This window comes from Prionailurus bengalensis, chromosome B2, assembly GCF_016509475.1.
Source record: "Prionailurus bengalensis isolate Pbe53 chromosome B2, Fcat_Pben_1.1_paternal_pri, whole genome shotgun sequence".
NCBI classification, from domain to species: Eukaryota; Metazoa; Chordata; class Mammalia; order Carnivora; family Felidae; genus Prionailurus; species Prionailurus bengalensis.
The window spans coordinates 99,148,115-99,167,974 of NC_057349.1; the positions used below are offsets into that span (position 1 = coordinate 99,148,115).

Sequence of the window (19,860 nt, forward strand, 5' to 3'; positions counted from 1 at the left end):
GGGAGTAACTGCAAATGGGTATATGATTTCTTTTTTGAGTGATGAAAATGTTCTAAAATTGATTATGGTGATAGTTGCGTTAACTGTGAATATACTAAAAACCACTGAATTGTACACTTTAATGTCAGACAGGTTCATTGTAGGGTGTATGAAATACATGTCAATAAAGCTGTTTAAGAAAAAAAAAAGTTCTATTTTGATAAGAAAATCATATCCAGACCTATGAACTTATATATTTGCAAGCAGTAGAAACTTAATATGACAAGTATTTACCTCTACTTATTTAGGTTTTAATTAGGTTACATAAAAAGAAGCTGGGATGAGCAGTAGGTATTTTATGTAAGCGATGAATCATGGCAATCTACTCCCAAAGCCAAGAGCATACCATATACACTGTATGTTAGCTAACTTGACAAGAAGTTATATTAAAAAAAAAAAAAAACCAAAAACAAAACAAAACAAAAACAAAATATATATATATATATATATATATATATATATATATATATATGGAAGTTGGTTCTATCATGAAGATACCTACCATTACATTCTACTTTTTGCTTTTTCCAGTGATATCTTCTATTATTTTTATTCAAATTTAGGTATGTTACATACCTTGTACTTATACTAAAAATGTTATTCAACAAAAAATATTTTGAAGAAAGGGATATAAGAGATATTCTATATATATTATTTAATAATAATTCTCTAGGGAAAATAACTGTAAATTATGTTCTAAATAGTTTCATTTCTTTTTGTATAAGGAAAAAGAACCCAAAAAATCAAAAAGAGGAATTTGAGACACAACAGCATTCAATGTATTCTATCAAAGTATAAAATGTCATTTTACCACTAAAGTTTTTCCCATTATGTCAGCCTGTAATGTATTGTTTTTTTTCTCTGATATCCCTGGTTTAATACTTAGTATAGAATACTTTTACCCAACATATTGGCAATTTGGGTTTTTTGGGAAATGTTCATTTAAGGTGGGGAGTAACATTCAAACAATTAGATCAGAGTTCATCAATTTAATATGCACACACAAAAGAATATTAAAAGGAATTACATTCTTAAGGAATCAAACCTAAAATTTCAAGTAATTTTCCAATAACTTATTTCTAGGACAGAAGTACACAAATAAATTATAAAGGAAAAAAGAATGGAGAAAAGGTCTGGTTAAAAATTTTAGGTCAAAAAATTAAAAGCTATTTAATATACAAAGAAAAGAGGCAAAAAAGAAAAAGAGAATAGAAAAGCCAGAAGAGTCACACTAATGGTATTTATAGATAATTACAACAGGTACATCAAAGGTCATCGGTAAAAAAGACTTGTGATAAATTTGTGTTTAATACTGTTTTTAAATATATTGCTCATCTCACCAAACTCAAAATATATATGTGACAGAAAATATAATATGAATTAACTTACATTCTTCTTCCTTAGGGTCGAGCTGTGTAACACTAACAGATAAACGGTCCACACGTTCTTGCAATGAGTTAACTCTGAAGGAAAAACTATGTGCCTCATTGAACAATTCTCCAAATATATCTTCAGCATACTTACCTAGGCAAAAATGAAACATATACCATAAATTTAATGTGATGAGAGATAAATATCAAACAATTTAACATTTAAAAGTGCTATCCTAATGAATTTGACATTTATTTGGAACTAGTTTATACAACCCTAGCCTAAAAGTAAATGAATTGAGACAAAGTGATAAAACATAAACCCTGGGAAATCTGGTTTTAAACACTAGTTCTACCACATCCTGCTACGTGACTTATGCCTAAAATGCAAATACTCTACCTGCTTTATCCGTATCTACCCATCTGGTGAGGGTTAGAGAACGCTATGATGAAAAAGTACATACAAATAATATATCTTTTAAATCAGTGTTCATAAATAAACTCTACACTAGAACTGAATTTCAGGCCAACTGACAGAATCTAAGAGTCTTCGTAAGCCCAACAGGAAACCAGTCTCAGATATGCCCAAAACGTACATTCTGAAAATTTGTGAGATATTTTATATTTCATGTTCTATCTAGTTTCTTAAAAAAATAATCCTAAATCTATAATCGCTGTATTTTCTCTAGTCATATAAATTTCTATTACTGAAAAGAGTAAGAGAAAATACTCCTATTATAAAAGGAGAAAAAAACAGAAATTTCTATCTAGTAAGTAAGCCAGGGAGAAGTTTAGGCAATCTATAATGAAAAATATTCAGTGTATTTAGAACATATAAAGTAATGCATACTTACAATATAAAGATGAGTCAATTACTATGTACACCTTTGAATAAAAAAAATTGACAGTCTTGCTAAATTAAGACATTTTAGACCCAAGCATACTGTATAGGTTAAGTCTAGCTCCATAGTAAACTCTTTTCAGACAGTTCCTGAGACAGAGGTAATTAATATTTATTAAAATAATTCACTAATCTCACTAGTTTATATTTGAATAATATTGCATTTATTCCAAGGTATTTCAATATAATATCTGTTAAATCAACAAGCATTTAATGAGAGCTCACCCTGTGCCTTTTTTTCAAAGTATTTAAATATAATATCTGTTAAATCAACAAACATTTAATGAGAGCTCACCTTGTGCCAGGCAGGTGTATGACCCACCGAAGGCACCAAAAAGTAAAACATAAAATTCCTGGCCTAGAAGATTCTATGGTCTTTAAGAAAAAATCAGAACTTCAATCTCTCTATATTAAATTAAGAACTTTAATGTTTCTATAAAAATATAAAAATGAATAGTTTTGTATATATTCATTTACTCACATATATCTTTAAACCAAATAGACTGAAAATGTCTTATGTGCCAGACCTTGTACCAGACCCTGGAGATATAAAAATGATGGAAGAAGGTCTCTGCCATTGATGAGTTTTGAACAAGAGGGAGAAACAGACATCTAAACAAATATGAAAAGCAATTTAATAAATAAGTCCAAATCTTTGTTCCATTCACTTTGAGACCTTGGTATCAATTTCCTCACACCTGTAAAATAGGGATAAAAATATCTGCTTCAAAAAGAATTTATAAGGAAAGGAGACACAGTGAACAAAGGACCTGGCAGAGTTCCACGTACAGGGTAGCAGGTCAACAATAGGCAGCTCTTACTATATACAAGGTAAGAGCCACAGAACACAAATTAGGTAAGATGCACCTAATTTTGAATGTGGGATGGTGTCTAAGATGCTTCCAGAGACAGAGTTTCTCTGGCAGATAAGGAAAGCATCCCAACTGTAAGAAAGGGCAGGTATAAAGCCATTCATTTTTTTCAACAAACATTAAGGATACAAATGCTAGGAACAGAAGAGACAATTTCATCCCTAAAAGAGCTTAGTTTAATACAAGGATCCTTAATTTAAACCAATGGAAATTATACACAGATTTTTTAAAAATATATTTGCATTTTTCTAAAGAGAGAGCCCACAGTTTTTCAAAAGATTTTTAAGTAAGAGTCTATGCTCCTCCCCACTACAGGTTTAAGTGCTAAAGTATCAGTGGATAAAATAAACATCCCATCTGTTCTCTTTTCACATCCTTTCTTACTTTCCATATCTACCTCCTTTTCTTCGAGGTGAAAGGAGTAAAATTTGCAATGTAAAACTGACTGGGCATGTATATGAATTTGAATTAAGCTTAGAAGTATTATACTACTTACCTATTTAAGAACCTACTTGGTTTCCTTACCACTTATCATCTATGATGTTAAAACTAAATCTTCTCAACTAAAATTCTATGTCTTCCAAAATCAGTGTCCGCCATACATAGCATCCCACATCACCTGTCCCTTTAATCCCCTTAACATTTTTATTTTTGCCTCTATTCATTTGCCTAATTCTTCATGCAAGCTAAAAATGCCTTCCTTCCTCATTCCTCTCCATTTTCCAAATTCTTTTGTTCCTTAAAGGCCCAATTCATATTTCATTCAGCAAGTGTCCTCTAATGACTTCACCTTATGCTTATCTCTCTTTTCTCAGTTCCTATAATCTAAGACTCATGATTTTAATTATATACATGATCACACTGTTCAGAATAACTTCAGTATTTATCATACTCAACTCTTCAATTCAAATGGGGTATACTCTTCAGACAAGAACCTTGTAGCTTTATCACACAGCAAAGTATTCAGTGTTATCTGTCATTGTCTGTGTTTCTAATTAGTCTTATCAAGCCAATCTATTTATCCTCCCTCCTACTTGCTACCTATCTGTCAAATTTAGGCTCTATCAACTCATCTTGGTAGCATGAACTGGCTGTATTCAACAGAAGAATGGCCTTGGGAAAAGAGAATGGTAAACGATTCCTCAGGTAATTAGAGTCTCAATGGTCATTAAGTAAAACAATAATAAGATGGGAAAGAATTTTAGTATAACAGAAGAAATTTATAGAAAGTGAATTCTATGTCTTCAGTAATTATATATTATCTTTTATAAATTGTGTTCTACTAGGGAAAACATTTTGTGGGGAAGAAGTCAGGAGGATGTCCCCTAAGCCACGACCAAGCTCTGCAGTTTACCTTTATTGCTGCGTTCTGTTAACGCTTTTGGTTAAGTGAACACTTCAATGACCTAGAACCATTTTGGATAGCCAAGTTTACTAGGTAATTCAGAGATTATTTAATGAACTAATTATTTTAACTATTTTGGATGAATGCTGATGTAAAATCTATTCTAAGCTTCCCTGTCTTAAGTAGAAATACAAAATTAAACATAATTTAACCTTTTCTTGAGAACTTAGTGATGATTCTGAAATCAAAATGTTCTAAGCTAGAAAGCAGCCTTGAGATGTGTAAGAATATCTGCTTCTACGTGAAAGGGCCTCTTTCTGGTTTTTATATTGCTTCTCTCCTTACGTCACTTCTTCCTTTGCTGTAAAGGACTTCTTTTGGCTGGCTTAGGTAATACCTGCTTCTATTGTTATCTCCCCAGTACCTCCTCTTTTAATGCTCTGAAGCATAAATGTTTGGGAACCAGATCACCAAACCTGTATGAACTAGCTAAGTAAGTGTAAACAGGCTCTGAGAGAAGGATCAATTGATTATTTTATGTGCATAATCTTTAGTGCATGGGCTTGTTTATTTTGGGTACCTAGGGGCCTTTTAAATTTAATTCTACATGCCCAAATATGTCAAGTGGGAAAGCCGCCAGAGAGGTTAATTCCAGGGCAGTAAACTATTGCTATACCTTGCTACAGTATTTTATGGTTTTTCTTGTTTTTGAATCTCTACAAACTGCTTAGAAAATGTCTACAATGGTCTCTTGATTCCAAACGTGAAGCACCAAAAACCTAATTTAGTTATATTTTTACAAAGTATTTCTATTTTTGGAGCTTGGCTACAATATGACCACATGCTTGTTGATAAATGATGTTTATAGGAACTATACCAGACTTGAATATTCCTTACATCTTCATCTTTAGGTTATATACAAAACGGGTTAGTACAGAAATGAACACTCTTAATCATTATATTAGTTCTTATTGGGAATATACCTAAAACAACACGCCTGTAGTAGATCCAAAATTCATTTTAAGAAATACTTTAGCTAAATTTGTTAATGTCATTTCTACGCTCTTAATATATATTTTAATATTAACTGATGTACTCATGTACACATAGTAATACAAATGTTATATGAAGTCATGTTACGTTAGATTCAATTAGTGATAGGTCAAAAAAAAAAAGGTCAGCAAATGTCTTTTAAAAAGTAAGATTAACCATTATTAATATCTAGGACTCTTCTTTTGACTTGTCTCAAAAGTATATTCTATATTGACTTTCCCAAGAAAGAAACAGGTAAACCATGTTAGTGATTCACTGTCAGTAACTAATCTGAAAAAATAACCACAAAAAGGGGGAAAGAATATACTTAAATTCAAACAAACATCCTTTTATTTTTAAAACTATTTCATAGGCAATGTAGAAATTTAGTGCTCTCACCAAGAGCATTCAAATGTAATTTTTATGTTGCTCTAGTTACATATGCGTATGTCCAAATGCTCTCACTTGAAACAAAATAGATTAACAATTTCTCTTTATCTTGTTCTCAATTATAAAAAAAGAACAAAAGTTAAAAGGAAGAGTCAATCTTCCCTATAAGTATAATCTACATGGGTAGGTATGGCTAAGACATATCTAGGACCACTTAGAGAATACATCCAGGCCAAGAACATCTTGTTTTATCTTTAAAATGAAACATTAAAAAATGAAATAGAAATGTCTTAATAAAAAGCTAAGCCATCAATTCACAAGACAGATTTTAAATTTTCTAACATTAAATTTAGAATAATAGGAAATAGTTTGTTTAATTCCTAATTTAGTAGCTCTGTTCTACAATCTTGTGATAGAAACACATTGCCTGTCTCATCCTCCTCTTCCTGTCCCTTCTGTTGGCCTTTACTATCTGGCCAATCTGCTCACCTTTTGTCTGTCAGAAGCCAGGTTCACTTACTATTTTCACATCATGCTGCATGTAAGACCCTTGACTGATATCTTAATGTCCTTTAGACAACTCACTTGACTAACCTAATCCTCTAACTAGTAACTACCCCATACCTTTTACTTTTAGATATTTGAGAATATATAAATACTTCCCTAGACTACATATAAAGAAAGAGATACTAGTGTCCTAAAACACAAATTGAAGCCACTAAAAAAGTAATAGTGATAACGAGCAAGCAAAAGTAAAACCCTGGCCTAACCTTTCATAGATCAAATCATACTTTAAAAACAATTTCAGTAATTCTTATCCATCATGTGATGCCATTCCTAAAATTCTGTCCTTACTTCTCTTTCCCAGAGGAAACATGCAGAGAATAAATTATTCTAAGATTCATTATTTTATTTAAAATGACTACATTTTCCAAGATAATTTTATACTCTTCTCATCAAATATCTCCCCAAATTAATCACAAGGACATCTTCTTAATACTCTAAAGCTTAACATTCTGGTTTGCAAAAAATATTTTTCACTGATATAGAAATACTTACTTAGGCTACTTAGTTGTCTAATTATATTTGCCAAGGAAATATTGGTTACACATTCTAGTTCATTCTTAATGCCTCTAGGCAGTGCTGTGTGGCACAAGTGCCTAGGATCAATGTTTCTTTTCACTAATGGCATCTTGAGATCAACCTCTGTGCCAGTTCACCTGTAGGAAATCAAACAATAAATTAACATTATTCAATTGCACCCAATACAGAGTAAGACCTCCCCTTTCACGTTTAATAATAAAATATTTGCTAGTATGAAAACAATGAAAATGGAGTTACTGACTAAATGAATCAAAACTTATTTATTATTTTTAATTATTAGAATGTCAACATTATATAAAAACTGAAAAAAACTTTCAAAGTCAGTTGCTTCCTAACGAATTCATAATCACCGTTACTATTATTCTCCAGTTTAAAACCACTGTTTTTACTACAACCAGGGGTTTTGTTTTAGAGAAACAGCATGAAAGATCTTCTCTAAGGAAGTGCCTAAGAGGATTAAAGAAGCTGGAAGAATAGTATCAAATTTACACTTCCACGTAAAATGTATCAGGCGTTCAATAGCTCAGAGATCAAATAGTCCAACTAGTCCTACATCTTCAATTTCATCAACACTGACCAGATCTTTAATTGTTCAAATAGTTCAGCCTTCTTCTAATTATAGGCAGCCCTTACTTCCCAGGCCTCCCATCTGCACAAATTTCAGCTATCATAAGTTTAGTTCAATAATACCAGTCTCCAACAACACGGTTCCAATTTCACTTTCCACACTATATTAACTACAACTGCATAAATACAAACTACTTTGCTAGCACTTCAGTCTACAAAGCACTATGTTCATAAGAGAGGTATATCATGATCAGTGACTCATCACTTCTTTCCAAAGTTGGTTGGTGCCTAATCATTCGATTCGCCTGCCTAAAGACAGAAAAACATGTAGCTGGGTTACCTTCTTGCCTCCTAAACCCACATGAAATTTTACAAAATGGGTAACTAAAAGAGTGAATTAGCCAACAAAGATAAAAGTGCAACAAAGAAATGAAAAATGATAAAGATGAAAGTGAAACTGGACTCAAATGTAAATGGAATAATAGAAGAAATAGCTAATTGTGGGAACGTTGCCATTATTACTGTTTGAGAGACTCCAGATATGCAGTCAGAAGAATTTAGTGAAGGCAAACTTATTGACATAAATGAGGAAAGTGGCTGTGACAATAATGAAGATATCCCTGGGGAAGTGATGCCAGCAAAAAATTTCACATTAAAGAAACTCTTGGAGGTATTTTCCGATATTGAAAATGCAAAAGTAAAATGCTGGAAGCTGATCCAGATGGACAATTTGCCAAGGCACAGAAAAGATGCTCACTCTGCTAGATCTGCTATTCTAACTTATTATACAAGGAGATGGCAAAGCACTGTTCAAGCTACTCTTGGTAAGTTTTTTACAAAGAATAAAACAATTCTAATTGTTTTTAGTATATTACATTGTAATAAACTAGTATTAGTTTTACTATTTTTTTCATTTCTCTCTGTTTATAACCAACACAGGACAGTTTTTAATGTCTTGACAAAAAAATTTTTTTTTAATTTTTTTCAACGTTTATATTTATTTATTTATTTATTTATTTATTTATTTATTTATTTATTTATTTTTGGGACAGAGAGAGACAGAGCATGAACAGGGGAGGGGCAGAGAGAGAGGGGGAGACAGAGTCGGAAACAGGCTCCAGGCTCCGAGCCATCAGCCCAGAGCCTGACACGGGGCTCGAACTCACGGACCGCGAGATCGTGACCTGGCTGAAGTCGGACGCTTAACCGACTGCGCCACCCAGGCGCCCCTTGACAAAATTTTTTAAAGATCATGGAACAACTATAATTTTTCCCATTGATTGTTAATGTCACTATGTGTGGTTTTAGTTTGTATGATCATTCTTTTGGTCCCACACTACCATGCAAGTGAGGGCTACATGTACTTACCACTGATAAATAATGGTTATGAAGAAAGTTGTTTTAAAATATTATCCTCATCTCAAAAACGGGTGGATGGCTTTTGTTGTGATTAAAATAGTGCTTTTAGGTAACATTCAAAAGCGTTTTGGAGAGAAAAACTCTCTTCCTCATCCTTCTACTTCAGTTCCAATATTAGATTCTTTTTCTTATTTCTTGGTGATTCTAATGGTCACTTATGTAACTCACCTATAAAAATCTTGGTGGCAAAAAGTAAAATAAAGTCTAAAAATTTCATCTCTTAAATACTGAGCAAACTGCCTACTTGATGTTTTAGAGAGTTCCCAACACTATCTTTAATGTAGGAATCCTTTATCATACTGGGAAAGGGTGAAAAAGTCCTAAATGCTAAAAGGTATAATTTAATTAGCAAGCAAAATTAAAATTGAATTCATTCCAGCATTTTTAAATATTGCAAATGATACATTTTCTGTTTAAAAACATTAAAAATAACTGGGACATCTGGTGGCTCAGTTGGTTAAGCATCTGACTTCTGCTCAGGTCATGATCTCACTCGTAAGTTTGAGCCCCATATTGGGCTGTCTGCTGTCAGTGTAGAGCCTGCTTTGGGTCCTCTGTCCCCCCTCTCTCTGCCCCTCCCCTGCTCCTGCTTTCTCTCAAAAATAAATATTAAAAACAATTAAAAAATACTACACAGAATGAACCGATTACATATACTTTAACATCTTTTAATCCACCATTGACTAACTTGCCTATTTAAGGGTGGAAAACATTTATTTAATAAAGAAGCTAAAGTATATTGTGCTAAGACATGAAATAACTAATTCTAATAATTGTTAATCTGTTTTCTTAGGTCACAACTAAAAATACTATCATAGCAAACAAAAATTTTCCAACTATTATATAACCCATGTGGTTATAAAAGTAATTGTTTGCCAGCAATGTAAAAAACTAAAATAATTCCTAGGTTTCTTCACCATTTTCTTGGGTTCTTAGCTTAAAATTAAACTTCCAGTTACTGAAGCAAACATCAAGAGACTGAGAGCATGCAAACTAAAGTCTATATCCCTTAGAGATTTTTAAATTATTCTTTAACATAATCCAGCTAAAATTTCAATAAATCTGTTTCTTAATTTAAATAATATTTTTATGGGCTTAACTTTAAATCCTGTAAATGTTTGTGTAATGTGTAAAATGTTAAAATTAAAAGAAAAATTAGCTACAATACTGCTAAAGACATCATATTTATTAAACTAGCATATTAGAAACCCTCTTTCAGAGGAGTAAAGAAAATGAAACATATTAAAATTTAACAGCAAAATTTTGGCAGAATTCTAATTAAAATTATATTTTGGCAACTATTATAATATCAATATGTTCTCTAAGTTATTTCAAGAATGTTTTCTGTTGACTCGGATCAAGACTATATCTATATCTATCTAAAAGTATAAAGTGGGACGCCTCAGTGGCTCAGTTGGTTGAGCTCTCGACTCTTGATTTGGACTCAGGTCATCATCCCAGGGTTGTGGGCTTGAGCGCCATATTGGGCTACATGCTGAGCATGGAGCTTGCTTAAGATTCTCTCTCTCTCTCTCTCTCTCTCTCTCTCTCTCTCTCTCTTCCTCTGCCCCTCTCTTTCCCACTCCCACTCTCTCTCTCCAATCAATCAATCAATCAAGCAAGCAATACATAAAGTGTTAAAAATAACCCAAGATCAGACATAATAGTGATTTTATGGTTCTGGAAATCAGAAAAATACGTTATCTAAATTCTCCTTTTCAGAACTCAAAAATGGTCTGTAAATTTTATTTAAAATGTTTAAAGTATTCCTTTATTTAACAATTTCAGGAAACATAAAATAGTTGCTTTTAAAAAACTGCCATAAGATAACTGTAGTTACTAATTGCCTCATGGGTTATATAAAGAACATAATAATGACGAGTATTCTATTATGCCATTGATGACAAATGATTAATTCCTTACACTCACACATTGATGAAACAACTAACCTATAATCATTTAAGGGTATTTCTGTATTTATAAAATGGCATTAATATTAAATAAGGAAAATTTTATGTTAAATTATAGAAATACAATTTTCAATTTTTATAAGAACACTTTTCAAACTAAAGGATTATATTACGTGACCTAAGAGAACAGGTTAGAATAAAACAACTACTCTAATAAAAACAAATTTCAGTATTTTAAATACAAATTTCAGAAATTTAAGGGAGCAAATGATTAAAAAAGTATTTTTTAATGTTTATTTATTTTTGAGAGAGACAGAGCATGAGCTGGGGAGGGGCAGAGAGAGAGGCAGACACAGAATCTGAAGCAGGCTCCAGACTCTGAGCTGTCAGGACAGAGCCTGATGCGGGGCTTGAACCCACGAAGTGTAAGATCATCACCTCAGCCGAAGTCAGACACTTAACCCACTAAGCCACGCAGGTGCCCGGGGAGCAAATGACTTTTAACAAATGTCCTACCTCCCTAACATTAGAAACTACTTAATTATGTGTAACAGAACAATTAAATAATTTGAGCACAAGTATGTTTAAACAGAGATATGTTTTTCATGGAAATAGTTTTTCCAATAAAGTTCTATGCAAATGACAAAATACTTTATAATTCTTACAGACACAACGGATTAAAATATAAAACATTTTTGAAATATGAATGCATAAAATAGTTCCACATTAACAAATTTATCAAATCTAATTAAAAATACTTGTTCCAAGTATGTAAAACCATGGGTCTTTAAATAAAGTGATTTAAAATATATAAAAAAAGGATGTTTAAAATTTTAGAATGTTTTAGAATTTTTATAACTTACCTTTTCTCCCAATCTACAATGTATATACCCCAAACTGTTTATTATAAATACACTGAAATAGAAAGTAACTGAACTTACCGTGAAACAATAGGATCATATAAAAATAACATATCTCCCTTTTGTTATGAGGTAAACCTGAAGATTACTAACCATAAATTTCAAAAATTCTATATACAAAGACATGACAAAGCCAAATTGGGCATTCACAGGATTACTCATGCTGAAGACCTCTAGTTATTTGATTGCTTTGAAATGTTCTGGCCCTCGTTAAAGAATTTGTCCTAAAAACAGTGCTATCTTTACCAAAAATAAATAAATTGGTAGATAATTATATATTTCATCTTAAGTTACAATAACAAAGTATTAAATTTTGATAGGCTAAGGTTGAAAAGAAATGAAGAAATGAGCTACATACTCTGCAATTCATTATGGACATTACTGTTAGGCCCAAGAAGAAAACTGGAGGCTAATGAAATAATAAATAGTATTACACACCTATAGAGCAGAAATGAGATTCAGGATAGTTAACTAAGTAATAAGATTCACTAGATAGTAGTAATTATGTGATTCCATGTCATTTTCAATGAAAAAAATATATTTAAATTAATACAACCACCACAGACACTTACTCAACAAATCATTATACAAATATAATATTGCTCCAAGGTTATTTTTGGTGGTTTAAGAGATGTTAATTTGAAATTTGAGGTATGTAAACCACAAATGCTGATTAAACTATATGAAAAGATCAAGTGTTCTTTATACTATTAAAAAGTTAATACTTCTAAAAACAATAATTACCTATCAAATATGTTGTACTTTATATGAGAAATTACACTATTGATACACTGCCATCATCCATTCATCTAGCCATTCATTTACTAAATACCAATGACTCAAGCATTGTGCCGAGTGCTAAAGAAAAAGGCATGAGCAAAACCAGTCTCCCGTGGATTAGCTAGAATCAAGTATCTAATTAGACTTATGATAACTGCAATGAAGTAAAAGTACTAGGCACTATAAATAGATCTATTTCCTTAAGGAAATGATATTTAAATTGAGACCAATGGGATTATTAGGAGTCAGCTAGCTAGGCTGGAAGAATTGAAGCATGTGGTGTGTGTGTGTGTGTGTGTGTGTGTGTGTGTGTGTGTGTGTGTGTTGTGTGCGTTTTCATTCTAAATTAGAAGGTGCATCATACGTACAGGCTCTCAACTAGGAAGGGACTTGATGCACCTGCACAATATGGTAGCAGTCCAGTAGACAGGAGTGTAGTGAACAGAGACTAAGAGTCAGCAGGGGATCCGATCAAGTAGGACCTTGACGGTTATGGTGAAGATTGTCCAGATTATTCTAATGGGAGAGCATTCAAGGATTTTAAGGAAAAGAGTACCAAGATCAGAAATCGCCGTTCATTCTAACTGCTCTATGGATACTTGGTGGGGAGGGGAGCAATGGCAGAATAAATGCAGGTGGGCCAATTAGAAGATTAAGTTAGAAGATGACTGAAATAGTCCAGGTGACAGAGAAGGTAGTCATTTGGACTAGGTGATGGTAATCTAATTTTTTTAAACATTTATTTATTATTGAGAGACAGAGCGAGACAGAGCACGAGCATTGGAGGGGCAGAGAGAGGAGGAGACACAGAATCTGAAGCAGGCTCCAGGCTCTGAGCTGTCAACACATAGCCTGACACAGGGCTCAAAGCCACAAACCACGAGATCATGACCTGAGCCAAAGTCAGATGCTTAACCGACTGAGCCACCCAGGTGCCCCTGGACTAGGTGATGGTAATCCAGAAGCACGTCCGTTCAATATATATCCTGAAGGCAGAATCAATAAGACTGATGATGGATTAGACATAGGAGTGAGGTCCAAATTTGTGGCATAAGAAACTTTCTGTGGTCAGCCAAAAACTAAAAGTGATTTCTGAAGCAGACCTATTACATCAATATATTATTCCTATCCATAAAAGCTATGGGATTAGGAATGGATTTATGACCAACACTAGTAATATTTACAACCAGGTATCTGGGATCATAGAGAGAATAACTTACTGATATTTGGAGCAGAGCATTAGCCAAAATTGGTCATCAAGGAGATGAAAGAGCATTTAGTGGCTTTCTTCTTTCCCTTTATTTTTATTTTTTCCTTATATTTCATTATTCTCCTATATGATACATGCCTACTTTATCTATTTTAGCCCCAGAGGAGCAATTTTGTTCCTCCTAACTCCTTTGTTCCCGCCACATTGTTCCTAGTCTCTATAACCTCCGTGTAACCTGAGTTCACTTGACTTCTAGACTACAGCGCCAGAGTGAACACAATATTCCTAGCATTTCACCTTCTAATGTCCCCAGCCAAATGAAATGTCCAGCCATCTTCTTCCTGGAGGGAACAGGATGGCAAAAATGTGTATCAACATTACTAAAAATTCCATTTCTCCAATGTTTAACTGTACCTTTCTTTTCATGTGTACAAAAACCCGAAATGCATGGTGACCACTGACAATGGCAATAACCACACTATTTTGTGGAACTGTGCATTCATTATGAGACAAATTTCATGTCTCTTTTGTTGAAATTTACAACTCAAATGAGAGTTTAAAAGACCTCCTTAAGTATCTTAAGGCTAACAGTGAAGTGGCATACAGTATAAGAGAAATTTTAAGGTTTACACACCAAAAATTTAGTAATATAGCACTTTTTTGGAGGAGAAAAAAGTATTTCAGATGCCTAACTTATTTTGAATATGTTACTTAGCAGTATACAGATATAAAATCAAATGTAAATCCTTATGCTTATAACCCCTTACATAACTAGAAAGCCAAAACAGATTTAAAATTAAATACAAAAACACAAAACCAATAAAATTCAAAATAATAGTATTGAATATGATAAAAATCACATTGCTTGCTATATGAATTTTGTACTGACTGCTCCAAAAATCTGCTTTATTTTGTTCATGCCTATCCTACCATGTAACAGCCTTTTCTTTACTTGAACTACTGTGAAATTTTATGCATATGTTACCTAATTGACACTATTTAGGCTTTCCTATGTTCAAATACAACATTTAGGTGCCACTGTGTTCCTGTAGTATCCAGGATATACTGAAACAATGAAGTTTTACTATGTGGCACCACAGTTATGCTAAACACAATCCTAAACAGAGATAACCAAAACTACTTCCCAGGACTCATTATAAAGTAGACATCTAAACGATTCAGAATATGCTTTCATTAAGTCCTTTTGAAATAAAGGATTTTTAAAACAAAACAAATAAATAAAAAACAAAAAGCAGATTCAGACCTATAAATACAGAGAGCAAACTGATGGTTTCCAGAGAGGAGAGAAGTGGAGGGATGGGCAGAATGGGTGAAGGGGAGTGGGAGATACAGGCTTCCAGTTATGGAATGAAAATGTCATGAGAACAAAAGGTACAGCATAGGGAGTACAGTCAATGATATTGTAATAGCATTGTATATTGACAGATGGTAACTACACTTGCGGTAAGCACAGCATTACATAAAGAGATACTGAATCACTATATTGTACACCTGTGTCAATTAGACTCAAATTTAAAAAAATTTAAATAAAATGAAGAATTTAAAAAAATTTAAAAATCACATAGAAAACATACAAACATCCAAAATTATGTCCAGGCTGGGAACCGTTCTAGGCCAAGCCAAAGATATCACTCAAGGAGGTGGAATGAGTTGTTCAAAAGACAGGGTTAGGAACAGAACCTATTTGTGTATATGTGTGTTTTACCAAACGCTGTTGCTTCTTTCATATTAAGATGTATTTATACAATGTGAACTTTAAAAAACCATTCTAACAATTCACTATTCAGGGACTGAGCAAAATTTCACTTAAGAGGAGAATCAAAAATGATTCTTTCACAAACCAAAACAGATGAACATACATTTTTAAAAAGTAGAAAAGTATATCAGTTATCACAGATGATAACAAGCCCACCAACAGTCTCCTTCTGCACCTGATTTATGCCAAAATATGGAAATTTTTACCCCCTCATCTTTCTCTCAAGTTCTTTCTTCTCGTATCTCTACATTCGTATTTCCAAATACTGACTCTTTATTTTTGGATGTCCCCATGAATAAAACCAATAAGTCAATAAGCCCTGAACTAAAGTCATTATTTTTCCCTAGCAAAAACCTAGCTCTATATTTCTTATATTAGCTAAGAGCTCCATCAAAGTACAGCCTATTAGAATCTTCTTGGACTCCTTTCAATCTTACCATGCCTATCTGTACAAGAATATCTATTCAGTTCCTAGCAGAAGACCTGTTGGTATCAAACTGTTGGTATTTTCCTTAAAATTTTTGAAAATATTGATAATCTTCCAAAATTCTGGACAAATTTATATTTCCACATCCTCATGATCACATGGGCTTTCCGATGCCCATGTTATATACTCTACAAGATACACCATAATTTATTTGACACTCCCCTAATGCTGGACATTTTGGCTACTTCCAAATTTTTATAATAATAATACTGGATAACCTTACATTATATAAATCTTTATAGCAGTTCCTGGTTATTTTCTTGGAGTATTAAAAATTCAAGATCCTTGAAATATTTATTTCCTAATTGCTTCCAGTAACATTATTTCATTTTCATTTTTACCATACATGAGGATATTTTAATGCTTTCTCAGCTCCATTATTTACTATCTAGGAGACCTCTTATATTTCAATTTCCTCACCTTAAAATAAGGAAAATAACACCACCTAACTCAAGGGTATTTTATGTAGGTTAAAATGGTTGTTAAATGCAGAGTTTTTAGAAAAGTCCTTGGCACTCCTGGACAACCAATGGGTCAAAGACGAAACTAAAAGGGAAATCAGAAAATATCTGGAGACAAACAAAAATACAAACACAACATACCAAAACTTACAAGACGCAGCAAAAGCAGTTCTTGGAGTCTTATAGTGATTAATGCCTACATTAAGAAAAAAGAAAGATTCCACATAAACAACCTTAATATACACTTCAAGGAATTAAAGAAAGAATAAACTAAGCCCAAAGTTAGCAGAAGGAAGGAAGTAATAAAGTTCAGAGCAGAAATAAGTGAAATAGAGACTAGGAGACAATAGAAAAAAAAGTCCATGAAATTAAGAGTTGGTTTTTGAAAAGATAAAGAAAATTGACAAATCTGTAGCTGGACTAAGAAAAAAAAGGAGAAGACTCAAATACACAAAATCATGGCGTGCCTTGGTAGCTCAGTCGGTTAAGCGTCCTACTTCAGCTCAGGTCATGATCTGATGGTTCCTGAGTTCAAGCTCCACATCAGGCTTTGTGCTGACAGCTCAGAGCCTGGAGCCTGCTTCGGATTCTGTGTCTCTGTCTCTCTCTGACCTTCCCCAGCCTGAGTGCATGCTCTCTCTCTCTCTCAAAAATAAACATTAAAAAATTTATCAAATAAACATTAAAAAATTTTTCAAATAAAGAAAATCGTAACTGAATGAGGAGACATCACAATTAACATCAGAAATACAAAGGTTCATAAGCAGCTACTATGAACAATTATATATCAACAAATTAGATAACCTATTAAAAAGTGGATAAATTCCTAGAAATATACAACCTACCATGACATTGTTATGAAGAAATAGAAAATACGAACAGACCGATAATGAGTAAGGAGATCAAGTCAGTAATCAAAAACCTCTCAACAAAGAAAAGCCCAGGACCAGATGGTTTCACTGGTGATTTCTATCAAACGTTTATTTATTTTTGGGACAGAGAGAGACAGAGCATGAACGGGGGAGGGGCAGAGAGAGAGGGAGACACAGAATCGGGAACAGGCTCCAGGCTCCGAGCCATCAGCCCAGAGCCTGACGCGGGGCTCGAACTCACGGACTGCGAGATCGTGACCTGGCTGAAGTCAGACGCTTAACCGACTGCGCCACCCAGGCGCCCCATAAACATTTAAAGAAGAATTAAAGCCAGTCCTTCTCAAACTCTTCCAAAATATTGAAGAGTAAAGAACACTCTCAAACTCATTTTATGAGGCCAGCATTACTTTGATACCAAAGCCAAATAAAGAGACTACAAGAAAAGTACAGGCCAATCCCCAATGAATACAGATGCAAAACTCAGAATACTAGCAAACCAAATTCAACTGCACTTTAAAAGGATCATATACCAGGGCGCCTGGGTGGCTCAGTCAGTTAAGCTTCCGACTTCGGCTCAGGTCATGATCTCACGGTCTGTGAGTTTGGGCCCTGCATCGGGCTCTGTGTTGACACCTCAGAGCCTGGAGCCTGTTTCGAATTCTGTGTCTCCCCCTTTCTCCCTGCCCCTCCCCTGCTCATACTCTGTCTCTTTTGCTCTCAAAAATAAATAAAACATAAAAAAATTTTTTCAAAGGATCATATACCATGATCAATGGGATTTAACCCTGAGATGCATGGATGGTTTGAACTACCCAAATCAACAAATGCGATACACCACATTCACAAAATGAAAGATAGACAACATATGACCATCTTAACAGATGCAGAAAAAGCATGTGACAAAATTCAACATGCTTTCATGATAAAGCTTTCAAAATTGGATACAGAAGAAATATACCTCAACATATTAAGGGCCATATAGTATTAGCTTTATTTACATAAAGCCCACAATTATTATCAATACTGAAGAGTAAAAAGCTAAATGCTTTCCTCTAAGATTATGAACAACACAAGAGTGCCCACTCTTATGATTTATATTGAACATAGTATAGGAAGTCCTGGCCAGAGCAATTAAGAAAAAAAAAAAAGTAAAGAAGTAAAGCTGTATCTATATGAAGATGACATATTATAACTAGAAAACCCTAAAGATTATCCAAACACACTGTTATAACTTACAAATTCAGTAAAGTTGCAGACCATAAAATCAATATTAAAAAAATCAGTTGTATTTCTATATAGAAACAACAAACCAGCTGAAAAAGAAATAAAGAAAACAATCCAATTTCCAATAGCATCAAAGCCAAAAAATACCTAGGAATAAATTTAGCCAAGGAGGTGAAAGATCTGTACAATGAAAACCATAAGACACTGATGAGAAACTGAAGAAGTTCCACAAATAATGGAACTATATAGATTCAATGCAATCCTTATCAAAATTCTAATGGCATTTTTCACAGAAATAGAAAAAACAACCTTAAAATTTGTATGAAGCCACAAAAGACCCCAACAGCCAAAGCAATCTTGAGGAAGAACAAAGATGGAAGCATCACACTTCCTGATTTTAAACACTATGAAGCAATAATAATTAAAACATGTATAATACTGGCATAAAAATAAACACATAGGTCAATGGAACAGAAGTGAGAGCCAAATAAACCAATGCATATATGGTCAATTAATATTTGACAAGGGAGCCAAGAATCCTCAGTGGGGAAAAGATAGTCCTTTCAATGAAGAGTGATGGGAAAACTGGATATTCACATGCAAAATAGTAAAATTGGACCCCCAACTTACAGCACACACAAAACTAACTCAAAATGTATTAAAGACTTAAATTTAAAAACTAAAACCATAGTGGCACCTGGGTGGCTCAGTTGGTTAAGCATCTGACTTTGGCTCAGGTTGTGATCTAACAGTTCATGAGTTCGAGTCCTGCTTTGGGTGAGCAGTACCCTGCTTCCAGTGAACACAAGCCCCACTTTCAGTGAGCTCTGCTTCTCTCTCTCTCCCCCCCCCCCCTTTCTGTCTCTCTGCCACTTATGGGATTCTTCTCTCCGCCCTCATTCACTTGTACCCTCTCTCTCTAAAAAAAAAAAAAAAAAAAAAAAAAGCAACTAAAACCATAAAACTTCTAGAAGAAAACACAGGAAAAAAAAATCTCCTTAACGTTGGTCTTGGCAATGATTTTATGGATAAGACACCATGAGCACAAGTAATAAAGCATCCAACTAAAATTCTCCTGCATAGAAAAAAAAATCAACAAAATCAAGAGACAACGTATGGAATAGAAAAAAAAATTGCAAACATTTATGTGATAAGGGTTTACTATCCAAAATATATAAGG

At 33.5% G+C, this 19,860-nt stretch overlaps 1 protein-coding gene across 5 annotated transcripts in view; it reads right to left on the reverse strand.

Annotated features, from left to right (window-relative positions):
• The window catches only part of WASF1 (WASP family member 1), a 71,392-nt gene that overhangs the window by 11,886 nt on the left and 39,646 nt on the right, over positions 1-19,860 (reverse strand). For 4 of the 5 annotated variants that reach the window (XM_043592100.1, XM_043592101.1, XM_043592098.1 and 1 more), the window contains 2 exons: positions 7,009-7,169; positions 1,429-1,563 (listed from right to left, as the gene is read on the reverse strand). In XM_043592100.1, the coding sequence (XP_043448035.1) occupies positions 1,429-1,563; positions 7,009-7,141 (268 nt within the window). In that variant the 5' untranslated portion in view covers positions 7,142-7,169. The remainder of the gene's footprint in view (positions 1-1,428; positions 1,564-7,008; positions 7,170-19,860) is intronic. The other variant, XM_043592102.1, reaches the window with a different exon arrangement.